This window comes from Athalia rosae, chromosome 1 (genome assembly GCF_917208135.1).
Source record: "Athalia rosae chromosome 1, iyAthRosa1.1, whole genome shotgun sequence".
In the NCBI taxonomy this organism is placed as follows: domain Eukaryota; kingdom Metazoa; phylum Arthropoda; class Insecta; order Hymenoptera; family Athaliidae; genus Athalia; species Athalia rosae.
Genome location: NC_064026.1, coordinates 3,496,868 through 3,524,316, shown reverse-complemented (window position 1 = coordinate 3,524,316; position 27,449 = coordinate 3,496,868). Strand labels below are relative to the sequence as shown.

The 27,449-nt window shown below is 39.4% G+C and overlaps 1 protein-coding gene across 4 annotated transcripts; it reads left to right on the top strand.

Annotated features, from left to right (window-relative positions):
* The first annotated feature begins 482 nt into the window (after positions 1-482).
* On the top strand, positions 483-21,481 carry LOC105690809 (protein phosphatase 1 regulatory subunit 3C). Of its 4 annotated transcripts, none has more exons than XM_012408912.3 (5): positions 483-730; positions 14,266-14,517; positions 14,849-15,343; positions 16,504-17,203; positions 18,305-21,481. In XM_012408912.3, exons 2-4 carry the CDS (start codon positions 14,272-14,274, stop codon positions 16,747-16,749), a joined length of 987 nt encoding a protein of 328 aa, XP_012264335.1. In that variant the 5' UTR covers positions 483-730; positions 14,266-14,271; the 3' UTR covers positions 16,750-17,203; positions 18,305-21,481. The 4 variants fall into 4 exon arrangements, with proteins under 4 accessions (XP_012264335.1, XP_012264334.1, XP_012264336.1 ...); XM_012408911.3 differs by lacking the exon at positions 483-730 and adding an exon at positions 3,190-4,219; XM_012408913.3 differs by lacking the exon at positions 483-730 and adding an exon at positions 3,194-4,219 and having other exon boundaries at positions 14,266-14,505.
* Positions 21,482-27,449: the final 5,968 nt, after the last annotated feature.

The following is a 27,449-nucleotide window of genomic DNA, read 5'->3' as shown; positions in this document are numbered from 1 at the left end:
ATAATACATGTAGCAGATATTTGTTGAGAAAATAGTAAAAATCACCGTGGAATATAACCGATAAAATTGTAACACAGAATTCCACGCCGTTACTCCGTACGTCGTTATTGTATCGGAAGAGAGCGCCGAGAGAGAGAGAAAGAAAAATGAAAATTAGCAAAATAGAAAACAGAAACTCAAAAAATGGAGGGGAAAAAGAAAAAAAAAAAAAAAAAAAAAAAAAAAATGATCACGTTATTTGCGCCTTGTTTGCGGCACTCCGCGCATGCATTCGCTAATGCTGTATATTTTACTTGCGACACTCACGAAAGATCAATGATTGTCAATTTTTTACGGAAAATTATTTATAATAAGACATATAAACGTTCTCGTACATGTTTGTCCGTCAGTGGAATTATTCGATGTTTACGTTGTGTCGATTATTGTTGTTAAAGAAAGCGGCGACGACGCGCGACGTGATCGAGATTATTTATGTACAATTATTACAGATGATACGATAGAAAATCACTCTCTTTCATCTGAGCTTGTAACTTTACCAGCTCGTACATTCGCGCGTTTAATTATATTCACCCGAGATTTCAATAGTTGACTAACTCTTACGGAGAGTGGAATCGCCGATCGGGCTATCCGCGTTCAATCGAAAGTACACACTCGATTTCCGAACTCGTCGACCGACCATTTTCATCCGGAGTGTTGCCGCGCTTCGCTTTTCTCCTCTTCTCCGAGAACGGTGAGTGAAAAAATTCTCAACTTTTCCGTTGTTGTTCCGTTCTGAAAAAATGCAGAGAAAAAAAAAAAAAAAAAATTAAAAAGTCGCGCCAACTCGTTTCGTCCGACCGAAACTCGGCGCGCACATCGGATCGGTGAAAATAATTATCCGGACTCCGTTCGAATTCGCGGGTCGTACGTCGACCCGGCGAAAAAAAAAGTTATTACCGAGCTTTTATAGCTCGTCGCTCGTATAAATTCGATCTCGAATTACCGTTCAATAGCGGCTCGTTCATATTCGCCCGTTGCCGAGTAACTTCCACTCGGCGTAGGGCGGTTCGGATCTCAGAAAAAAAAAAAAGAAGAAAAAACAATTAAAGAACATCGTTGAGGAGAAAAACAATTAAATGATCAACGACTGAGAATTGGGAGAGCGAAAATTGTGCGACGTTGTCAAGGTGGTCGTCGCGTACACCCGTATATCCACTAATTAATTAATTCAATCGCTCTCAGTCAGCGTCCTCGACACTTAATTCGCGACGTACGAATACGCGCGGTACGCGGTACCCCCCCGGGCAACGCTAGAAATCCATTGAGATTATTTTTATCCACCGACGGAAGAAGTCATTGCGTTTGGAAAAAAATAAAGAACGAAAATTTCCAAAAGTATCTAGACGTCGCGATGATCGGATCGCGATCTCATTCGAAGAGACTGACCGATTCTCAATGAGCCCGTGGGTCGAGCCCGCGACGTCTCGTGTGAGGCGCGTAGGGCGCGGTTGTCTGGTCCGCACGCGATCCGAGGTGCAGTTAAGGTCTGATGAAAACTTATGCAGGTATGTTGCACGCGGGGCATGTGTATCGTACGTACGGGTATACGTACATGTATATTGTGTACAGGTACAAGCGGCATACGTACTATACTCACCTGATCCAACTTCGTTTCGAATAGCGTTTTAAAAGCGTGTAGAAAACGTTCGAAGGAACTCGTTCGAGAGAGAATCTATAAATAGAACGGAGCAAGCATCTCGAAGGACCCGATATATAGTCAACTTTCATGTTACGCGTGTTGTACTTATGCGTACCTACGTTATAGGTACATGGGCGAACGCATAACGTACGTATGTACGAACGAACGAATGCATATACATATACGAATGCCTGATGGGGCCTTACATTATATTACGACCCTGCCGCAGCAACGCTGATGCGTATGACTAACAACGAACTCTCCGGTGGCCACTATTTTTCACATACGGCTGTTACAGACAAGTAGAGCGCACGGTGAAATTTATTGAAAATTTTCGCATCGCGATCGAGTTTGCATTCGATTTTTGTATCCGTGGACACTATCCTCTAACTGTATGGACAATTCTCAAACTACGCATTTACATATTTTCGAACGTGAGATTATTTTAATACTCGGCAGCTATTTATTCCTTCGTGGATATAACGCACGTTGCAGGCAATTTTAGAAATTCAGAGCCAAACAGACTTTGCGGATGAAGTACAACGTCGCGAAGATGAGGTACGCAAACATAGCGATCTGCATCAGCGTTATCTCGTTGACTAATTTTGATGTTTTGTACATTAATGGATTTCGTTTTTTTTTTTGTTCTTTTTTGTTAGGAATTTTGCAGAGTTCTTCTGCACTCAAAACGACGGCAAAGATTTGCATTACGGTAGCAGTTTTTGAGGTCAAGGGTATATACTTCACTTTCCTCAAGTATAATATATTCGTAGAACGTTTATACGTATATTATTATGTACATTTTATACACGCCATGTTTGAAACGAACCAACGCGAGATAATGCAGCTTCCAGTGATCGATCGTGTCGTAATATAAAAGATCGTTTATGCTGTCGTCAGATTTTTTTCGTCCTCCTTAAAAATAAGCTCGTTAAACACGCTTGTTTTAAATTATATAAGCCGGTCCGTAGATGAATGGGTGTACAAATTCATCGGAGATTTTTTCGAAATACTCTTCAACAGCTCTACCAACACAGTGAATTGCTCTCGTTCGTCACGCGAAACTCGAGGCAAACAATTGCGTTGTTTTGTCGAATGATATTATAAACGACATGTGCAGGACACCCGCATACACGTAGCCGACCGATGTGCGGACACGAGCTTCTAACGACGACTCTCGAAAGATGAAACCGCAACGCGAAAAGACGCAAAAAGATATCACCGTCTATACATATACGTATAGTAGATCGGCTGCAAATCGACACGTGCAAATTTCCGATCCGATCCCGTAAACGTCGATCGAAACGTTTCCCCTGCACAGATTAAACTGTGACATGTACGCGCGAAATAATTCACAAGGAAAAAAAAGTCGAACGATTTGTCGGTTTTTTTTTTTTTTTATTGTATCAAATGATGACGAAATCGTTACTACGATTTACTACGTGCCAAAATATATATGATAATATACGAATAATTATCATCGCAATGGTCATCACGCGTGAATAAAAAGCGCAAAGACTTGGAAACACGTGGCGCAGGGATCATCGTCGGCCGCTATCTAATGTTCAAAAGTACAAACATAATATACCACAACAAAACTGGAGAACAAATGTATGAAATAAATAAGAGCAGAAAATATCTTGGTCGGGCGCGCGGGTCATGAAAAACGCGCTATCGGGGGACGAAAAGTGAAGAAAAAATGATAGGAAGAAAAAAATGCGGAAGGGCAGAAACAAGAACGCGACCTCAGGCTCTTCTTCTTCGTGCGTGCAGTTTGACCGAGATACCGAGCCACGGGTCTTCCGTGTCATTGTGGGCCGGGCTCGGAAAATGCACGTGGTCATTTTTTTTTTCGGAGGCAGTGTCCGTCCCAAAAATCCTCGATCCGTATACCTAACCGGCGGGATGAAATCTTCGGTGTGAAAAATTTCTTGGCCCGAGGGTCGCTATTGGCCCCGACTTCCGACCACGCTCTCTGCAAGCGATTTTATTGGTCTTCGTGCATCGTGCACGTGAAGACCACGGGTGTGGAACGCGCATGCGTAAACTTCTTCGATATGTCAGGACAAACCGAAGAATCGGTCTCAAAAAAACACAGTTGGCGCGGCCGGCTCAAACGATGAGGTCTTCCGTACCTCACCCGTGTAATTAGTCAAATAATTTCTACTGAACATAAATAAATGAATAATTAATTAAAACAATATTGTTCAAAGATGAGTATAAATAACACGATTAATAAATACTTATGATGTATCATTTGTCGTATGATTTTAATAGAGTAACTAATAAAACGCCGTACAGTTTCAGTTTAACCGGCGGGAGAAACTGATGTCAATATATTATTTATAGAATTGTCGTTAAATGTTAGTTAAATTGCAACGTTGATGAATTGGAAATTTTAAAACGTGAACCGGTGATTTCTATTAAGCACAAACAAGACTATTTTAACGTATATTCGTAGAATATTCATAAGTCGAAAGTAAGAAGAGGAACAGTGAACTGTGTTTTATTTCTCCGCTGACGGAATTCAAGAAAAAATCGGTGAGTAAATACCTCGATATTTTGGAAAACATTGAAAAATCTTACAGATTCGTGAGAGTTCGCTCAACCCACGATCAAGTTGAAAGCGCCCGAGGAGTTCATTCCGGAGGTCGCGCCCTTCAGGTATATAAGTTTGGCTGGAACCATGATTTACTTTTCCCACCACTGCGTACGGTTGTTCTGAATTCAAGGGCGCGCCGGACGTCTTTTTTTTTCTCTCGTACCTCGTTTGTTACCATCTTTTCAAATTCGCACGTTCGTTCGACCGGCTTACGGACCGTTTTCGGAGGCTGTCCTGGAGATGGAAAAAAAAAAAGGTCGGAATTTGGGAATGTGGTTCACAGAAGTGAAAACGTTTTAAATCAAATCTCCGAGAGAGACGCGTGTTTCCTGTTTGTTCACAGGTTCCGTTAATCCGTCGATATTCGTTAGATTCTAGGGACGGACGAGTCGGACTTCTGCGCTATTGTGAAATCTATTTCTCCAGGGGCTAATGATCATTCGAAAGAAAACAGTGTAAACATTTCACCATGTAACTAAAATTCACAACGTATGCGTATCATAATATTGATACACACACACGTTGTAATCGTGAATTGCGCGACGGCTTAACAGTTGACATAATTAGATAATACCGCTAGAAATCTGCAATTACGATTAACGAAATTTTTGCGCTTAACCAGAAATGTTTGTACAAAAATTTCAAGATTGCTCTAATTTTCTAACTCTCAATATTGCGGGTTAAAGGTTCAACGCGCAATATTTACGTATAGTAAGTACGTTGTATCTAACGAAACTACTTACAACTTGTCCTACAGAGAAGAGAAATTTGGAGAATATTATTTCGTATGCACTTGACGAATATCGTTATTGTACCCACGGTGGAAATGGAGAACTGATTACAAAATGAAATTCTAAAGGGAATACGAGTCGTCTCGTCTCTGAATAATGCAGATATATAATAACACGCGGAGTGCATATTATACATATAATAAAACCAACCTTACGTATAGGAAACTCGATACCTAGTCGCGAGCTATATAACATCATAGGAGTTATAAACCTGCTGTAGAATCCGACTACTTAGGGCTTGTGTTCTACAAGCGTGAAAGAAAACTTGTCCTCCGCTTCTCGATATATACATACATATACTACTCTATATGTACCTATATGTATATTCCTTTTTCACAACACGGCGGACATTTTACATAGCCATATAATAATACCTATACACATACTCGCGTTGCAGGAAAGGTAACTTGTACGACACGTTTGAGAACCCACGAACAGTGACTAATTAACGACCGGTATTATGGGTACGGACGGTGGTCCCCGCAAGACTCAATTTTTACACGGGGTCACGCGTTCACCGTTGTAAATCTGTATCTCGTTAATTGAGACGTTAATCGAACAAATTAACGCGAACTCTCCAGCGCCTACCATAAACCGGATGAACGCCATTACGATTAATAATTACTTTCGAATTTAACTGTGCCTAGTTCTCCATGGGGTCGAAGGCTGCTACGCGCGAGATGTAGATGTATAAAGTAAGATTTCACGTACGCGCGAATCGTCTATATATGTATATATATCACGGTGGATGTACGGAATTCGCGAAGCTAATGTACATATTTGCGAAACGTTGGTAAACATATAACGAGACTTTTCGTAATTAACATTCGCTCGCTAAATGAAATGTATAATACGTATACATATATTCGCCCTGCAGTTTTCTCGTCCCGCTGAACAAATAATTACAATTGTCGACTCTTTCACCTATAGCGAAATACACACGTAATTTCCCCGTACGTGCGAGTCTTGATAAAATGTCGAGTGACGAAAGTCCTGGAATACACGATACGATAATTATTATCAAATCTTCGAATACGAAATGCGAAATTTCAAGGCGAAACCATCCAGCAGCGGGCGCGTATGACACTCGAAAATTTAGGTCGATCGAGCGATATGTCTTCATCGCGTGATGATCGCCGCTAAATCATCGTTGAATCTATATATTCCAATTAACCCACGTGTTAACCAATTAGCCACTTCGTAATTAAAATAGTATACACACCGCGCTTATACATACATACAATGCGTGTTTCGTTTCATATATACGCGCGATCAAATATTTAACAAATTTTCTGCAGAACGCGCCGCGTGATTTATAGTTTTTTTGATATCCGCTCGGGATTAATCTCCTCCGTCTAAATTAGACGTATACATATAAAATTATTTGAACTTGTCGTGTCGTGCGATTAAAATTCTCACGCCACATCGACGTGCAGTCCGAGTGAATCGGACCTCGTGATCGTTCGGTGCGAGCAAAAAAATATATTATAAAAATAAAAGGCGGGGAAAAAGTGTTCGGTATATTATACATACTATATCATCGCACACGCACGCATATCGTCGGCTATCTTATAAACGTATAATAAAAGATTATGGAAAGCCTAGGTCAATATCGTAATTGTGCGGCGGAGACGCACGCGTCTCCGGTTGATCCGAAACGTCATGATACATCGGCGGCGAAACAGCATGGACATTGTAAAATTCCCCGGAGATTTGAATGCCAGATATCGTAAATGGCGGCGGGATAATTCGCCATTTTTATTTATGCTACGTGCAGGTTACGTTACCGCCGCACGACTAACAAGGCTCGAATTTCGTTCGCTCGAGTCGCGAAATTCTGTCTCGGCTGAAAGAAAAATGGAATAGGTAGAATAAATAATTGGAATTCAATATTTTTGCAGTTTCGCGGTAGAAGGCTAATGTACACCGTTGATTAAATATACGTACATAACGTCTGCGAAACGGTCGCGCGGAGACACTCGATCGGCGGCATCGGTATAGCTGTTCTGTATTTAATTTATTCCAAGCTTTCGCATTATGCACATTACATAGCTGTCGCTATATATAAATAATATATATGTCCCATCTGAGTGCCTCGTGATAAACGCGTGGTCAAGAGCCAGTTTAGTCTATCGAACCCGCTTATACGTACGTAGTATACGTGTAGGTATATAAATATGGCGCCATCGACGAAAGTTTAAAATATATACGTGCACCACGTATAAATTATAATCGACTTATTTATTGCGATCGTATTTCCTTTATCTCATTAAAAGAAATCCCGGTACATACGTCACGCATACAGAGATGATACTGATGTTCCAAAATGTATGTACCTGATTGTCCGGACCGGTTTTCACCATCTTATCATAAATATATTATACAGATTACACGCCACTGTACAACTTGCATATTGCCGGAATATAAATTTTTGTTTAAATTTTTTCGTTCGGTAAAAAATTTTGTATCATCCAATTTCAAACGTGCAATGAAAAATTTCGATCGAGTCTCATCCGCAGGGACAAAATGTAACAGCTGTTCAATTATTCTAATAATAATTTTTCCCTCCACATCGACGTTTGTGTCATATGTATATAGGTGTATACGTGCACATATCTGATGAAACGAATAACTGGGTATATAACCAAGAATCTGGGCTCGACTTTCTGGAATGCGTTTAAGCGGTATATAAATAAAATGTTTACATACCAATGTGTACGTAGATGTATATATATATATATATATATATATATAATGTTTGAGGTTGATGCCTTCGATTCCTAAATAAATTTCAGGACGATAACGCGATCGCGAGTTGATTGGACGGATCTTGGTCTTAAAATATATGATCGTACGTCGCGTTGTCCACTTATCGAGGATATAGTTTTAATCTTGTTTGCAGACATTTGTTAACACAGGTATCTGTATACGTACAATACAATTAACGTATGTAACGCACGATACAGCGTGCACATACATATATTGCCGCTGCTCAAGGCGATAACGGCGAATTCTATAGCTGCTTTATAGCACATACATACCAAGGGGTAAAGTTCGAAAATCATTCGACGTATTCCACGACGAGGACGGGAAGATCCCCCTGTACATTGAAACGCTGAACAGCGCTGAAATTTCGCTGAAAATTTGTTGAAAAAAAATAAATAAATGAATACGCGGTGCATAGATTCGCCAATTGTATAATCGGGTAATCCTGAACAATGGACTTTTTTCACGGGCAATCAACTTTGTAAAAAGAGCAAAAAAAAGTGAGTCGAAACACCCACGGAGTGCGGTATACTATTTATCATTGATTGACCGCACGGTTTGACCTCTTCGGCACTTGTATAATTTTAACCCCTTCAACTCTCGGCCAACACCGACGGCACATTCGTAATCTGACTTATGCACCGAGCTGACATTCTTCGACCGATCAGGTGGATAAACGTTGTGTAACATTATTTACGAGGTTCTACACGTGTATACAGGTATACCATGTCGCGATCCGTAATAAGGATTCTTTTCACGCCGCGTCGCCTGTGTCATCGTCGTGTCGCGGACGGATAAGGCTTCGGAAAATCTAGGGTGAATTATTGTTTAAAAATTTTAAATACTCCGCTCCGATGTATCCCATTATCTGTACAGACAATCGAACGGAATTGTTAGCCGAAAATTGGGAAAATATCAGGAACCGATTGCGTCAAAAGTGGTCCTCTCAATTTAACGCAATTATTCTGATATAAATTTTAGCGAGGTCTAGCCATTACATTATCACTCCACTTGGTTGAAAATAAAACGGCTGCTGTTGCTGTTTTTTTTTTGTTTCTCTCGTCGGGAGATTATTGGCAGACACATCGGCCGTTCTGCAAGAGCACGTTCTTCTAAAATTATACCTTATTCTTCGTCGCTCTGCAGCAACACGCCTGACCACCAACAGCGGAAACATCGGCTCGTTTCATTGTATACCCGCTCGATTACCAATCGAACGATATACGTCGTTGGATTATTTGATTATCTATTCAGAAATTCTCCTCTTCTCTTTTCACGGCCATTTCTTTGCAAAAGGTGGACTCCGGTGGTCGTCGGATATTCAAACGACATTTTTAACTCGGGTCCGTATGTACTCGAGGAATTCTGTATTACATCAGGTTTATTTCTAAAGATTATCCCTGTTCCTTTCTCTCTCTCTTTCACTCTGTATCTCTGAATATCATTACGTCTATTTTTAGAGAAATGGAGATCTATTTTCGTCGAGAGTTTCCTCATCTTCTACAAATAGGTACATATGATACGGTAGAACAATGTAAAATTTTACAACGCGTTCGCTCATTTGATTTCTCGAGAAAAATCTTATCATATTTCATAGGATGCGTAATGTGGATATACATCAAATGACACACCCCTCGAATATCCGTGGAAATTCATTCTCGATCCGCAGCGCCTTACCACCCGCACCCCGAACGACGAGGTCATCCAAGTTGCGGATCCTCAGGCGTTGGAACTGCAGTTTTTTTTATCGCGTATGCAGCTGGGTGCAGCGTGTCTACGCCCTCGTCGAGGATTCTTACCCGACGATAAGGATTGTATCGCGTGGACTGACCGCGCTGATCCTCTCACTGTTGAAAAGTCAAACGGGGAGAACGCATTTTATCTCTCGCATACGAATATATTCCTATACCGTGTATATGTAATTGTAACGGGAGAGAAAGTGCGATGTATATATTCAAGCCGACGTTGCATACGTGGCGTACGTACGTGTGATGGAATATAGTCGTTAGATAAGCGCGCGAGGTCTAGCAGATTCTATAACAATTAATCGAACACACATGAATTACGTTATCGTCGCGAGTATAATTATATACCGCGAAGTTATTAGCCGCAGACTTTCCACGACATTGAATATCGGCGTACGCGGCGATTGTCGCTATTTTTACGATCTGCGAAAGCGGAATGAAATCGCGGGAAAATACGTGACGACGACGAGTCGAGTCCGTTTGCCGCGACAAATTTCGAAGGCCTCGTTACAACGGAGTATAAAATTAAGGAACAACTACGTACACTTGACTCTTGAGTTAGTTGACCGACCGCGCGTGTCTGACACATAATCGAATCGAGAATAATTGCAATATCGTACGAGTGCGCCGAGCGTACAACGTACGAACGTATAATGGATAATAAAAGGAACGATTGTGTCCAGCGAATCGATAAATCAAAGTGCAAATTACATGTATATATGCGTGTAACGCAGATACTTACATTCATCCCGAATTACCAACATAGGAATATGTAGATCAACGTCGTTAATAATAAACTGAAATAAGAGAATATAAAGGGAAGCAAAGTATCGATCGAACGCGATCGAACGATCGAATTGAAATTATGGAAAAATTCCACCCTCGCGAAATGCGATCCATATACGTACACTGTCGCGTACTCGCATACATATAATACATTTAGCGTCATAATGCAAAGACGTTTCCTGATTTACATAATTACTTTTTTGTTTTTTTTTTTCGCACACACCCATATCGACAGAGGTCATATTTCAATGAATGTAGATGTAGTTTAATAGACGTCACGTGATGTTTCGTCAGACGTATATCTATTGGATCGGTTCCAAACGCGCGGGGTGTTCGCCGCCCGCCGATAAATTTAGCGCAAGAATTCTGAAATTATATTTCGCGGCATGCGTGAAACCAACGTGCGAACTGTCCATGTGTAGTCGGTACGTGCGAGTATATGGGTTTTGTACATATGCACGTACTTATGTACGGTATACACATATTAGTGGCAGACAGTTGTCTCGAAGCTTCGTTTTTTTTTTCTTTTTTTTTTCTTTTTTCGTTGAAACATTCGTCGTACAGATCGCGCGTAATACTTAACGTTTATTTATTGTTCCTCCCACGCACATCACGAGATCGTATCGTGTCGACGTATATTTATAGAGGCGAGTATCGCACCTATGCTGCACATCAGGCGCGCGACTTTGAAAAAAATCGGTCGAAATATTACCTCCGAGTTGACCTAGGCTCGAGGTCAAGGTCGCTTACGAAGGTCCCTTCGGGTATTAGGATCTCGTACGAAAGTAGCGTCATCGGTGATCGTGTTGGTATATATAGTGCAACTGTGTATATTAATATTCGCACACAAGTGGAAACGAAGGTCGAATTTTTATGATACATGGGTATATATTCGTACCACATATCCTTGTCCTCCTAATCGTTCTTCGAATTCGAGGAGTATCGAATTAATTTCCGACTCAAGTACGTCGTGTATAACGATACCTGTAGCACAGGTATAATTTTTTTTATCTTCAAAATCATTGAACTCGCGGTGACTGTATATAGTATAAGGCGTTCTAGGTCCATCGGATAACGTTCAAGGGCTGCGGATGCGGAAGCGTTTTTAAAAATAGACATTTTTTTAATCGACGTGTTTGATTTGATTTAATGTTATACAAACTCGCGTAGCCTTCGATCGGAATTACGTCTGGCAAATAATCGATACAGATACGATCGATGATCGCTTGAGAAAAAAAAAAAAAAAAAATCAAATAAATAAAGTTTCACTTCATACACCGGTTTTTGGGATTCGATCGGCGGAGAGAAAGCGACGCGCGATACCCCCCTCGAAAAATGATCGTCCGATTTTCGCGGCGCCACCGATTTATTTCATACGCCGTTAGACGAGGTGATCGATAGTTTCGTTTAGAAATAAATTCGCAAGTTTCGATGCGATAACTTTACGATTACGGAGGGAGATCATCCACGGCCCAGACGCGTGTGTGTGATAAACGCACACGTGTGCGTACGTAAGAGAGTTCGCCGACTGATTAAAATTGCGCTCGATTAATACAATACACGTATATATATATCTGTGTAAATATTAAACTTACTCACCATCAGGCGATCCAAAATACGCCGCACACGTGATCGTTCATGCGATACATTCGTATGTACGTATTTTACATTTGATCGAGCTTTTTCCTCGCTCTCGTTGATAGCGCATGATTTCTTCGGGCATGTCATCGTATCAACCGATGGTTAATTAATTTGTGGGGATTAAAATTGTCGGATCGATCTAATATATATATATATATATTTCATTCGCCTGTATCGTTCGAGTGTCGCGATGACCCATATACAATTCGAAATTTTTTAGCGTATAATAAAAAATTTTTTTTTATTCGAGCACGTTCTGAGATTAAAAGATTAAATTGAACACACGCTTTCCCTGCATGTGTATCGAAACGAAGATTAAAATTCGTCACCGATTTTCCGCGATACTCTCGACTACTCTAAATTTCACATCTCTTCCGATCGTATCGAACTTCTTTTTTTTTCTTTTTCTTCTCGTTTTTCGCGCTCTTCTTCGCCCGCAGTGCACGCAAGATCGAAGGCAATTTTTCACATTCAGCCGCACACGCCTTTACAAATTGTATGGATGTGACGTTAGTAGGAGCAACGCTTCGCCTCGTACATTATACTCATTACAATAATAATGCCACCGATGATAATATTATTAAGTACAATATAGCTGACCACGTGGTACCTAGCACGTGGATATCGCGTTGTCTGTAAATTTCCGTTTACATAAATGCAGCTCTCATTGTAAGAATATAAAAATTCGGAGCAACTATATACGAACGAAACAACGAACCTTACTTAACACGCGTCTACATTCATGTGTACGTGTGTACCGATAAAATACGGGAACGAGGACGTCCGAACGACCCTGCGGTGTTCGTGACTAATTTCAAATCTCAACACGACGTGTTATATCATAATTTTCAAGTACACATTCGACGCGCCCATTCATCTCTCGGAGATCCTTCGATCGGCGGCGCTTTTTTTTCGGGCGATTCGTTTGAAAGCAATTTTCCTCTTTCTCTCGTTCGTTTTCGTTGAACAACGTCGCGTCTCCGTCCGTCACGCACATTCCGCAGTCCATTGGCCTGTACGAAATCTAATTTTAATCGTATGTCGTACGCGCACAATATACGCATCCGACAGACCGGAATGTCAGACGTAGGATAACGTGCGCGTGGGATGCTCGAGACAACGATAAGGAGAGAGCGGATAGATCGAGTCGAGATAAGTCTTTCTACGTACGCTAATCCACGCATAGGTCGAAATCGTGTACATCTATGCGTATTGTAGATTAATCGAGCAATTACTGGTACATACGGTTATCGCGAAAAGACGCTTCAAGGAGAAGATACGTGTATTATAGGTGGACATGTGTCTGAACAAGCATAAATAATTTGCTCGATCTGTACTATAAATAAATGGCGCGATTATTTTTTTTTTGTTTTTTTTTTTTCTTAGCAACTTTGCTCGTATCGAATCAATTTTGCGAAGCTCACTGTACAGATGCGGCGAGCTACGGTACACGCGCTAAAAATAGTGTAGGGTGGAGATAAATTTTTTTCATTGAAAGAATAAGAACAAGAAGAAAAAAAAAAAAAAAGGGAATGAAACGAAAGCGCGAAGAAATGAGCGAAGAAAAGAAAGAATAAAACTAGACGCTTCGATTAAACGGCGTTATCGCGGAACCCCTCGATATATAATATACGTAGCGTATCGCCGCTTGCGGAATATACGTGATAAAAATGAGAAGGAGAAAACCGCATGCGAAAAGCAGTGCGCAAAGTTGATATTGCATAACCTTCCGAAGAGAGTCCAGTTCCAAATGCTGGGGTTATCGCATTCGCTCCGCTAGTCTCTCCTCGACTTTCGAAGCACCAGGTTCTCGCCTGCGTCAGAACAAAAAGGAACCCTGCGAAGGCTGTGGAAAAAAAAATTCTCTCGCTCAAATTCCCATTCACGAGATGACAATATGATCTCGTCCGCTGCAGATTTCTACGCGGTATCGATCACGTGTGCGAATATTAAATGGAAATATAACAAAAGTGAACTGTACGAATTGTAGTGCGGACGAACAAGCGGAGAGTAAAACGTCCGAATAAAATGACGGTGAAAATTTTTCTTCTCTACGACAGGAAGAAATGAAATACTAACAATATTAATTGTCGTTAATTTTCACAATTTTTAAAGAATGTGAGTATGATAAGACGGCGAATTTGAGGCGACTTGCGCCACGCGATAAGTAATGTCATTCGAGCGGCCGACGTCGTAATTAATTAATTATTTTCTCGATCAATTAATTAATTTTGTTTTTTATTCTATTGCTTCCAGATCTCGATGTGCTCGATAGCGATGCCAGCTGAGGTGATACTCGGGCACAGTCCGCCAGTTTATAGCACCTTGCTTTATCGACCACTCGTCGTTTCACCGCAAGTAACAACGAGGTCGGTACCACCCAGGATACGACCATGTCTCTCGACGGGATCTCTACCTCTCGACAGTTTGCACAATAACAATAAACAGAAGAAGAGGGTCGTATTCGCCGATGATCGCGGCCGACCGCTTACCCAGGTAAAATATTTCGTAAGTGTCTCATCTGCGGCTCCCCTTCTCGCTTAAACGTGATCGATTAAACGATCGCTTTTATCAATTGTCCTTAATTTAGAAGTCTATCGATTGTCAATTCTATCAATCAATTACCTAACGTCGTTGTTGCGTAACGCACCCTCCGCCCCCGATGGGATTCGTGGGGCGGATCCGCTGATTATTTTTTTCAAGAAAAAATTCCTCGCCGTTTCCGCCAACAGACATCTGATAAACATGCAATGACACAATCGGTGACCTCTGTAAATTGAGGATCGCATACTTCGCGACCGGCGACGCTGACCTACCCCCTTTTTCTCCATGATTCCAGGTCAGGGTCATGTCGGAGCCGAGCAACGTACCACCTCTATGGAGCAGCGCTTATTTGGCGGGCGTAACTCGGGGTGTAAAAGTTGAAGCGGCGCCGACGCCATGGGTGACGACGTTTCCCCAGCCGGCCAGTGACTACCTCGCGTTCCGTCGAAAATTGGATCAAGATGCGGTCAGTTTAGAAAATGTGATAGTAAGAGAAGCCGAACAGTGTTTGGTTGGAACAGTAAAAGTGAAAAACTTGGCGTACGATAAGGAAATAGTCGTGAGGGCGAGCAGCGACAATTGGCAGTCGCACGAGGACGCTCATTGCAGTTACGTTGCTCAACCCGGAGCCGCTCAAGCAGCCCTTGTACTTTACGACACCTTCCGCTTCCGCTTGACCCTACCGCCGAGGTCCGAGAAAATTGAATTTTGCGTATGCTATCGCGTCGGCGGCGAAGAATACTGGGACAACAACGAGGGGAATAATTACATCGTTAGAAAAAAGCCCGAGGTGAATATTGAGCCGATATCTAGTGAAAATTTACAAGCTGTGAAAAATTTCTTTTTACTGACTCTCTAGCGAACAATTGTTCTCATTGATATTATTTATTTCCCCTCATCACTTTCGCTGCATCGATGTAGATTTTCTATTAAAATACTGCACCCACACACACACATATATATATACATACACTCCCACGTATATTTTTTTACAAAAAAATTTTAAATTCGTTCATTTGATCTTTTCTCAAAGGATGGATGTATCGTAACGCGTTCGGAAACCTCTTCCGTTTGTATATTTATTTATTGAAATTACCTAGTTTATTTGCGCTTTTTTTCCTCCTCTTATCGGACAACTCTTATATTTTTTCTGAGTATCTAATAACGTTCCGACAAATGCGGTCAATTTTCTTATAAACTCTTTATACTGGTGGGAGAGAAGAAAAAAAAATTTACGATTAACTCTCCTTGTATTGTGTAAATTTGACATTCCCCTTCGAAAGACTGTTAGATTTTGTATCACTATATATAGACGTTATTTTACACGAATGAAATTCAAAAAAAAGAAAAAAAATTTCAATAAAACGAACAAAATTTCCTAAATATAATACTCATTTCATTACTCTGGTGTGAATAGAATGCGATTAAACATAGAAATACTCTATACATTAGCGTGTACATGAGAGTAATCGTTATACGTAAGCAGCTCGATCTAGATATAATAATAAATTCATTATTATAGGCGATAGAAAATTTATAGAAAAATAAAAGAAACGCACGATTAAATTATGTACACGTAGTTTATAAGAGAATGTTATCTTTTTTTTTGTATTAATTTTTTTTCTGTTTTTTTTTTGTTCGAGAAGCGTAGATAATTATTAGTAGACTATATAGACGATACCATGCTATGGAGAATGATATGAATGAAAATACATATATATATATATACACGCACATATACACGCCCATATATATATATAGTCGAATATTTTTGATGATAATATTGTAAGAGAGAAAAAAAAATGAAAAAAAAAAAAAAAAATGAAAGAAGTAAGAGATAAAAAAAAAATTGTAATAGATAAAGAGAAAGGTTATATATATATATGAAGAGATGATATGCAAAGAGTGAATCGTTTAACAAAACGAGAACGTCGTTGGGTGCATTTGCAGCCTCAGCAATCGCCGAAACTGCCGCAGTCCAACGGAATGACATTGATAAGTTCGACGACTACGACGACGACCTTATCCAACGGTTGCAACGGCAACGCGACCGACGGCACATCCATCCAGATGGGTATCAACGGTACGAATTACCGGGAAGCTAACAGACTCCGCGACGCAACTAGGGCTAACATGCAAGCGTGGAGTGAATTCGCATCGTGGAATCACCTCGTCAACGATTCACCGTATTGGTGATATCGGCTTACTCTGCGTATACGAATTATGAAATGAAGCTGGCTTATATTGCTATGGTATACGAGATCTGTGTTAACGCGCAGCTTCATAAAGATATATACAAAAGAAAAAGAAACAAAATTTTTAACAAACAAAATATTCATACACACACAACAACAGCGGAGCTAAATAAACTAGAGAAAATAATCAGGAAAAACGAGAGAACAAAAATTGGAAAAAATTAAAGAAAAGAAAATCGACAAATCAACAACAACCGAGTTCGAAGGCGTATCGCGCAGCGGCTCAATGATCAACGTCATACGGATCCGATGAAATTACTACGATTCTCATTCAGCGACCAATTCTTCGGAAAATCATCGAACGAGTTCACATCCACGTGCAGGGATGAGACGAGAATATGATACGCGGTGAACGCGCAGAGGGGGTTGGAAACGCTGCAGCTACTGCTCTTGTGGTGAGTTTCAAATTGTCAGTCAATAATCTCAAACTTCATATCTCGCATCGCGAATACTAGTTATTTTTTTTTCATCCGTCCTTTCTTCAAATTCAAAAGAATTCTCGCCCTCGAAACAACTCTCCGGAAAATGAAAACTAGAGAAATAAAATCGTATCGAATCGATCTGTACTAATTGAAATTTATACGTCAGATACACGCATATCGTTGCTCATAACGTATACGTGATACGACGTTAAACTTTCTCTCTATAAATAGAATCGCGTCTGTTCGCCGGGGTATACCGCAGGTATATAAGTTAGTCAGTCTGCAATCCAGAGCTATAAAGGCCAAATGTTTACGACTGCGTTAGAAATTCCTTCATTGCTCCGTTGTACGCGTCGCGCGACAGGCAGAGCAACGTCAACGGCATAAGTGTACCGGTTATATGAACGCCCATTCATGCACAGCACTAACTCTTGAATGCTCCGGGCATATTTTACTCGACGGGGATCCTAAGTTGTCCGCAACTTTAATACAGATATACATACGTATGTAACACGTACGTGCTACGGAACGTGCGCGAGAAGACCTCATTAGCCGCGGTAACACCGCGGCGATACGCTTCCGTCCGTAATTACCAGAATCGCTCAAAGTCGACGATCTCCGGTGTAACCCCGTGCTCGCTCGCACGTACGGAATTTCGATGGAATTATCTCGTCGGTATTTTTCATATCGCTCGTATCCTCGTATCTCAATTTCCTATAGCAATTCGCATTGTCGGCGCAGCGTTGCGGTTTACTGCCGAGTGAGTACGTGCGTACAAGTTGGAATTATTTGAAAGTCAGTTACTTACCGGTTTGCCGGTTACATAGGGGCGTGGCAGAACCACCTCATAAAATCTCGCGGGTCGTCTAGACGCGTGGGACGACCACGTACTGTCGTCCTGTTAGGGCGTCGGGACGCCCGAGGACGCCCTCCCTGCGAATAATGTTTCGATTTTTCCGTCGCTGCATGTTCGCCTCGCCAAAATTATCCCCGAGCTTTTCTCGGGCGTGCATGCCTCTCTTTTATTTATTACACCGCGAGTAATTTCCCATGTTCTTCATTAATCTGTTACAGGTTTAAAACGAGCAACGTGAATTCGCTGTGCCAAACAATTAAAAGGTCGCCCGTTCGCGTCCAATCCTAATTTTATCCTTTTATTTTATCATTAGTTTTAAGTTTACTATTTACGTAATAGCCTGATCCGATGCGATGCATACCTACTATTCTATTAAATTATCAATTTTTAACCGTCAAACTTACTTTCATTTTATCATAGTTTAATTTAATTTAATGTAATTTAATTTGTTTTTCATACGAAAAACGCTGAGGAGTTTGTCAACGTAATAATATGACCTAATATTGAATCAGCAGTTTACATAATATCACCTGCCAAACAATTAATCATATACCGATGATATACCAATTACGTGTTATAAAAGAAAGGAAAACGCTGTAAATAACTCGGCTTATATCCGTCACTTGTATGCAATTATGTTTAGACTTCCGATTTTAACATTATATATTATTAACGTTATTGTTATTTTTATTTTTATTTCGTTTTTGCGAGTCAGATGGAAATGGCGAGAGATGATGATTTTTCAAGGTATACGTTAATATATACATCATATATAAAATTTGGAACACTTTTTCGTTTTTTTTTTTGTTTTCGAATTTCACATGAGTGTATGATAACGCGAAACGTATAAACTATTACAATATTAGTGGGTTTTGATGAAAAGAATCAATTTACATAATTTTATTTTATTTATTATCGTTACTATCGTTATTGTTCTTTTTTGTTTCGTTCTTTTTTTTAATCGCCACATATTCGTTGCTATATATAAATCATGATTTTTTCGAGAATATCACATATATTATATATTATATTATACGAATCGTATATTAGGTATACCTGAAGAATTTTTTTTTTACTTTTTAAGTGCCTTACGATACGAGAAAATGCATGAAAATGATTTTTGAAAGAAAATTTTACCTATCACATGGTTTTATTTTTCATGAAATAATGAATAATACGGTGCTACAAGATTCCGAGGTCGCAATTATTCACTTTATATATATATATATGCGTACTTTGTATTATATGTATATGTACTCAAAACGGCGGCGTGAAATACAAATTTCTATTTCTCTATCTTTTATTTTTCATTTTTCTTCACTTTTCTTCCGACAAAAAGAACATTCGAGCTACGATGCATTTGTACGATAACTTGAAATTTTCATCAGACGTATGGGAAGAAAAAGGAAAAAGAGAAGGAAAAGATAACGAATGACAGAAAAATTATTTGAAACCGAAAAAAAAAAAAAAAAATCAAATAAACTTGACGAGCTATTATGCATATTTGAAAGTACATGTCTTCGAATTATATACCATACGAGTAATACTGATAGCTATTTAAGAGGAAATAGAATCGTTTTCGTGAACAGCACGCAAAATTCGACTTATATATCCCGATCGTCGCGTCGCGTCATGCGGTATAATGGCGTCGCGACGTCTCGGCGTCGTGCAGGGAATATTTTTCGGAAATAGAGGAAAAATAATGGGAAGAAAAACGGCTAGTGCAGATCCGAGAGAGTGAAGATATGAATCAAAAAAATTAAAATACAAAGTGATATCATTAACGTCGGTTCCGTCCTCGTGCTGGTCAGGAAAGAGAGATAAAAAAAGAAAAATCAAACAAAAAAAAAAAAAAGAATTAAAAAAACGTAAAAACTCTTCAGCGCTGCACTGCAGTAATCGTAAAAATGAAATTCATTTTTTTCTGCGAATGTCCACCGTGCGCATCTGTGTGTATGATATTATTAAATATGAGTTAGATCACGCGTTAAATATATAAGTACAGTAATTATTATTACTACTATTTTTTTAATTTACATTTTTAACAACCGTTTATCATCTTCTCGCGCATATATTGTTATATACCTATACCATATTATTATACATGTTATACAGCCATTTCTTATTGTTGATGTTTTTATTTTATCGCCGAGATATTTAGCATGTGATGTTGAAATACTGTAAATTAAAGGCTAAGAGTGCAAGAGTCTGTGGTAGGAATTAAAATTATAACGATGACACGATCACGTACATTATAAATAGAAATAATAATCTGAAAAGTAAGAAGAGGAGAAGAAAAAAAAAGAAAAAAGGCGCGCAAATTACACCGAGTAACGTTATATATATTGTGGTATTAAAAGTCGCTCTTTTTTTGATGAATTTACATTTCACTCACCATAATTAACAATCGCTTGCATACAACGTCTGTGAAACGTACAGTTGAAATCCACTCGCAGTGTTTCAAGAATTTTTATTCTAAAAACACTGTGGAGATTCAATCGAATATCTCTTCACCTCAAAGTCTAACGACGGGGCTCTTATATCCATACACATATATATATATATCATTGCGTGTGAAGTGAAATAGAAAATCGCAAAGGGTAAAACGAAATAAAAAAATTAACGAAGAACAAACAGATGAATGTGAAATTGTGAGTACTCTTGTCTTAGAGAGCCGAAAGACTGATCATTTATTACCTTTGAATATGTTCACGTATAGTTAGCATATTATTATTATTAGTATAACACTATTATTATTATTTTAATAAATATTGATTTTATCATTATGAACAAGGCTATAACTGAATTGAATCCTTGAATCACCCGTGACCTTATATACGATTAATTACTCTCTGTAAATATATTGTATGCTACGTAAGACATCGATTGTTCTTTCATCTAACTCATCCATCTAACCGTGTACATGTGTATAAGTTGGGATATTATGTTATATGTATGCTAAGGTTATAGCCCCAAACCATTATCTGTATATGCGTATAATGTTTTTTTTTTTTTATTATTCCACACTTCCTCCCTACCCCGTGTCCATCTCCCGCCCTCACAAACGCGATTATCGTTATTGATATCATTCGTTTTATTATTATTGATATTATTATTGTTATCACCGATACCCACTATTATCACTACGATTATTATTCACACGAACGTTTTATGTCTCTACGTAGATGTTAATCAATTTGTTGTTAAATATATAAATAGGTACAGGTTCATATACATGAATATTGAAAAGAAAGAATGAAAAAATGGAATAATCACTGCTGTAGAATTCACTGATCTACCTATTGCAATATACTATATTATGTACATAAATAAAACCTGAAAGAAAAATGAAAAAAAAAAAAAATAATAAAATAATTAAATCAATATATTACAAACAAATGTGTAAGTTATTTATTTGGATTCCTCTGTTATTGAAACATTTCCTCAATTATTATTTTATATATATAAATATATTCATGGTCAGACGCGTTCTTCGATTTTTTTTCTAAATATTTATCTTGATGAATGATTACATCCACTAGAATGACCTCAATTACTTCGTAATTTTATCACTCATTTAACTCATGTACGAATTATAATGTTGTACAGAGTTTCGATGTAGAAGACAAAAATAAAGAAAAAAAAAAAAAAAAAGAAACTTATTGAATTCATTACGAGTGTGACGAACGGCGCCTTTTTTTTCGGACGATGCTCTCGCGACGTTTCATATCACACTGGTTATCTAAATGCGAACAAAACTCCCGAATTATTATCAGTCAACAAATATATCAGACGAATAACTCCTCGCTTCTTATACATACGTGTATATCGACTTCAAAGTTAGAACTAGTATCCGAAGAGTGCCAATTAGAAAATAAACTTCGTGCGCTCACGATAATTGTAAAAGTAAAAAAATTTCATTTCTCTTTTTTCATGCTCTTTTTGCGGGACGAACGTGCGTACTGAAAATTGCAGGTGTTCAATGATCGAACGGTTCGTTCGAGCTACGTTGAGATTTATTTCCCGAGCAATAAAAATTTCAGATGAATGAGAAAATGTCCGAGCTCAACACGTGGGTGAACAACTATCATTTACTGCACGAGTTTGATTACCGATTTCCATGAATGGCGAATTAAGATTACTGTACATGGCGTACCTAAAAAATGAAAAAAGGAAGAGAAAAAGTGAACGTAATCGAGTCGATCCAAATTGAACGTGATTCCCTAGGAAGTTCGATTTTCCAATTGTTTCAATTCTTGAGGTGAGTTACACGTAATTGTTTTTAGGATGAGGACATGATCGAGTCTGCCATTTTTAGGTATGAATGGACTTGGTCGATTTTCAGAATGAAGTCAGACGGGCGCGTGGAGCCGAGGTACATAAATATCTGGAAAATTGAAATTTTGCCCAAGTTGGATCGTACAGACGTAGGCACGAGTCAGAGAAGTTATTTGCGTACATTTTCGCGAAACGGAAGCGTTCGTTTCGTTGTCTGAAAACTGGTTGTACTGTCTATCTAACGCCCACGTAATTTGAAAAAATTCTATATCTGTGCAGATAATTGTGCCGATCAGACGGACGTATAGCGTAGGCGATGACAAAAAAAAAAAAAAAAAATGGCGATTTGATTTCTACGGAATCATTTCGACGAGAGGGGTACAATCGATATTGTTGGATACGTATTCGATCCGGCTCATGTAAAAAAAATTGATTTATTGGCATGAAACAATTATCACTTCAATTGAAAATAAATTGTTATCCAGAAAACAATTTTCGAATATTTTGTAATTTTGACGGATTGTATTATTGATTTACCGCCGATGGTTTATCAATTATTTATCAATATCGCGCACGCATGCGATGAAAAAGAAGTCGCGTATGAAAATATTCTGCACGTGGTTAACGCCTGTCGCGTGCACTCGATTTGCGCTTCTTGAACGGTCGATTACACCTTGAACGTATTATCTGACTGCAGTGTCCTGATTTTCAAACGTTGCATGTTCTTGCCCTCGTTCGAGTTCAAAAATGTTGAATAAACAAACGTATGCACGTATACACGTATATTTGCTCCGTGCATAGTAGCGACGGCGAGAACGCAACTCGGGGACGCTGGTAAATTGCATTGATCCATATTTCATCTCGGCACGCGGTATTTTATTGATTTATCCTATTTCGTTTTACCTCGTTTTCGCTATTGTCAAATTAACGCGACAGCTGGACGCGTCGAAGGTGCAATTTTGACTTTTTTCATCGCGGAATTTTTCATCTGTCACTCGCGTGGCTACGAAAATCGCGTTTTTGAAGAGACCGAAAGAAGAGAAAAAAAGGAGAGAAGCGAAATATCGTCGACAAGCGAGCAAATGAGTCGGACGAATTTTTCCCTTCGGACCGTAAAAGCTGGCTATAAATCAGATGGCGACCCTGACGCGCTTGTCTCTTATTACAAAGCTACGGGTTTCGCGTGCGGCGAGAGATACAGAATCGCGGCTATCGTCGAATCCCGGCTTGCTCCGCAGCACCGTGTTCGTAAAATATACCTACCTACCTGTACATTATAGCGGTTACCTTCGCACCTGGGGGTAAAATTTTTATTATGCCGCCGCACCAAGGAGTGGTCCAGACGACGCGGCGGCGTATCGCTTCGCCGACGCTGATTGTCCGATTGTGAAATGCCGATCGGACGACACGATCCGCATCTTCTCTAGGGAATTAAAACCTCGTCCGCATCCTTATAATGTCTCAAGATTACGCCCGTGGATTAAAATCTTCGAGGCGACACGCGCGATCGGTACCTCCTCTGCACTTTTTCATCCTCCACGAATTAATTGATTTTATAATTAACCGCCTATAGGTATACCTATGTACGTACAACGTCGACTTCGATCGACCCACGAGTTATGAAATTTTAATACCCTCCTGCGATTTCAACGATTCGCAATGGGAACATTGCGAAAATATATCTCGTACGAAGGAAAAATTCAAAATCGCCGTTAATCGACGAATTATGTGGACTGCTTCGGTAAAACGCAGTTAGGTATAGGTATTCGATACAGAAATATATTTTTCCTTTCTCTCAACTAATTTGAATCGTCAATATTTTACGGACGCGCGTATCACCCGGCGGAGCTGGTGATAGAATTCCTCGGTTAATCATATGATAATGAATTTCGTGAAGCGCAACCGAATCGAATCGACTGCGCCTTGCATTTCCTGCCGAGTTTCCATCCAATCGGCAAAAATATTACTTTTCACTTTTTACCTCACGCTTCGACAGTCGATTGGAAGTTAACATTCCATCATTCGGCTGATACTAACAGGAAAAAAAGAAAAATAAATAATCCGAATCTCCGGACGATAAGTTTTATATACGCTGCGTTCGAAATCGCACGCGATACGGACGTATTTTTTTTATAAAAAATTAACTCATGTGTTGTAGATTATATTATATTTACACGTATAACACACAAGCTACCACCTGGTAGCGACACGGTTGACCTCAAATGTCTTCTCAATTTAATACGAAGTGTTCTTTCCCTCTACTTCTCCCTCTCTGTTCTTTTCATTTTTTTTTTTTTTTTTCTCTTTATAATAATCGCATATCAAATTTGATTTACTGTCGACGTGTTTTCACGATGAACTTTTCGAAGTATCATAAATGTATTAATATAACGTACGTCTTACATCACATTCTGTGTACGTAGATCGGTAAAATCTTTGACATTAACTGAAATCGACATCCCGGCGAAGTGAATCCGCGAAACAAATTTGTTTGTTTGCCGAAAAATCGCAAGTCTGTGGTAGAAAAAAAAGAAAAAAATTGAAAAACAGGCAAGTAGAATAAAAATCCTGGACGGACCCGTCCCAAGGTATTACCCGGTAGATCGGTCATGTAATTTGATTGTAAAAAATTTGTAGTATCAGTTTCGGTCGATTTGAATTTTTTTTACATCGCGATACCCGATACCGCATCTCTCGAGGAAACAAAAAGCACGTCCACGCCTTTTCAACAATCGATCGTCACGCAGGCGCTTCCGGATTATAACGCTGGGTATGAGATAACGAAATGATAAAATAATGGAATTCGAATCATCGGAAACTTTAGCGGCATGTGAATCTCTCGAATTCAGAATACCCGTACACGCGTAGGATGTCGTAGCGATGGAATTTTCTCCGAGAAAAATTGATCGTTAAAAAAGCAAATCGGTTACTGCGCGTTGACCCGAATAATTTTGGACGTCGCAAAATTTTTCGTCTCCAATTCCACGTCTCGTTCCGCCGATCGTTCGGTTGGCTCGAGCCGTTTGAACTTGGCAAACCTTTTCAGTAAGTCAGTCAGTCAGTCAGTCAGTCGATGGTACGGGTATATAAGTAAAATATAAAAATTCTTTGGCTCGAGATACCGAGAAGAAGCTCCGGCGGAATGTAAAAACGAGAATTCCAGAACGGACCAAATAGTCAACGACTTTTTTCAACGCACCCTGCAGACGATCTCATTCGCGTGCGAGACATCGATCGAGGAACAAAGTATACACGGGGGAAGGAATTGAAAAATCTATGGTATTAGGATCGTCGGATCAGGTCGATGACGAGTAGTTACGATATATAAGTTCAGAAAATCCTTTCCGACGATTCAAAATTTCGAGTGAAAAATGCATTTTTCGAAGATCTAGATCACGAATTTCAACATCATATACCGATAAGTATGCGGTCAGGTAATAGCCGCACAGCGCAGTTGATCGAGTGATAAAATTAGTCGATTGAAAAGGAGCCTGCAGTTAATAATAATCCGCATTGTATAAATACTTCCTGGTCGAGATCGAATTTTTGGCAACGAGAGAGCTACACGAGGACGTGTCGAGTACGTGACTGACATCGCGCAGGATGTGGAAATTTTCAAATTATTTTAGAAGCGTGCATACAGTTTCTATCGCATAACCCAGCTGTCGGCATACGGCGGGAGAAATTTCATTTTCCAACCGAGCGATGAAAAATTCGCACGATAAAAATTTCATTCTTTATCGTCGATGATTAATGGGAAATTACGAAAGAAAGAGAAGAGAAAAATAATAATTATTATAATATTCTCGAGAAATTTATTTGACGGATAACGATAGTTTGGATTAATTACCGACGGGAAAAAATAATTCCCCGTCGCTCTGTAAGGATGTAAATTAAAACCGCGCGCGTTGATTCCGCAGTTCCTGAGACGTGCATTTGACAGATATGTATAATGAGTAAAGAAATAAAAATGGAGCTCATTTCCAACGACGTATATCATTTCATGAGACACTTTACTCGATGTAATAACTCAACGGTGTTGCTGACCCGTTCGGCAACTTTGTAATGAAAAGTAATTTGGTTCCGTATATAAAAAATTAAATTCAAACCCTTTTTCCCCTCTCAAGTATCAGTCTTCATTTGCGGGTAACGAAGTCGATGAATGTGAAGCACAGTTCGGATAGTGTGAAAGGCAACAATATTTTTGCATGAAATTTAAAAAAACTAAAAAGATTTCTGCAACGACCGGAGGTACAATGTACGTGCAATGTACACGTATCTAAATTCTTACCGCGAATTTTTCATTTTGTCTCATTCGTTGTCCCTCTTCGGAAGTTTAATCCCGATTATATTCCTCCCTTTTTCGTTCTTCATTTTTCCACGTTCTTTTTTTTCGCTCTCCGATGCGGTCGGATGCGAACAGTTAGCTGCGGTGAGATGGTTATCTACTTATGGAAAGGTAATAACAGACGGATATCAATTTTTCCGATGTAAATGACATGTCTTGGTAGGATTGATGGAACCACCCAGATGAAGCTGATGGTGTACCTGGAGGCAGCGGCTGTCCGGAGCTTTAACGGTCTCAAAAGCCTGGCCGAATATAGCGCAATCTCGGCAAATAAATAAAGGCGGGCAAAAAGGGATTGCCGGTGTGTCTGACTTCAGTGGCTCTCACTTATCGCTGAGTTAGACTCAAAATGCGCTACGCATGTATCGTTGAAATTCGCAGTTAAACGTTAACTGTGTTATTTCATTATTTAAAGAGGCGAACCTCATTAGCACGGCTGATTAGACGTTCGTTTCTCGTTGCAACCTCCGGACAATAATCGATTCGCGTTAATTGTAAGAACTGTATATTATATACAGCTTCTCGTTGTTTTACGTGTGTACGGTTAATTGGATCGCCGCATTTCGAAGATTATATAATTTACACAAGTTTTTGATACGAATCTGATGAAGACTATGAAGTAATTGAATGTTACGTTATTTTTACATGTACATACGTATTTGTCTACCACTGTAACGTGCAGCGGCACATGCGAGCGGTTAACTTACGTCCGGAGAATGAGGTGTAATGAGATGTTT

What these genes read in the sequence shown, in the direction of transcription:
- LOC105690809 (XM_012408912.3), top strand. Translation starts at nt 14,272, where the DNA reads ATGTGCTCGATAGCGATGCCAGCTGAGGTGATACTCGGGCACAGTCCG. An exon ending in TTACCCAGGTAAAATATTTC is followed by an intron (nt 14,518 to 14,848) that starts GTAAGTGTCTCA and finishes CCATGATTCCAG; the next exon opens with GTCAGGGTCATGTCGGAGCC. An exon ending in TCGTTAGAAAAAAGCCCGAG is followed by an intron (nt 15,344 to 16,503) that starts GTGAATATTGAG and finishes GTGCATTTGCAG; the next exon opens with CCTCAGCAATCGCCGAAACT.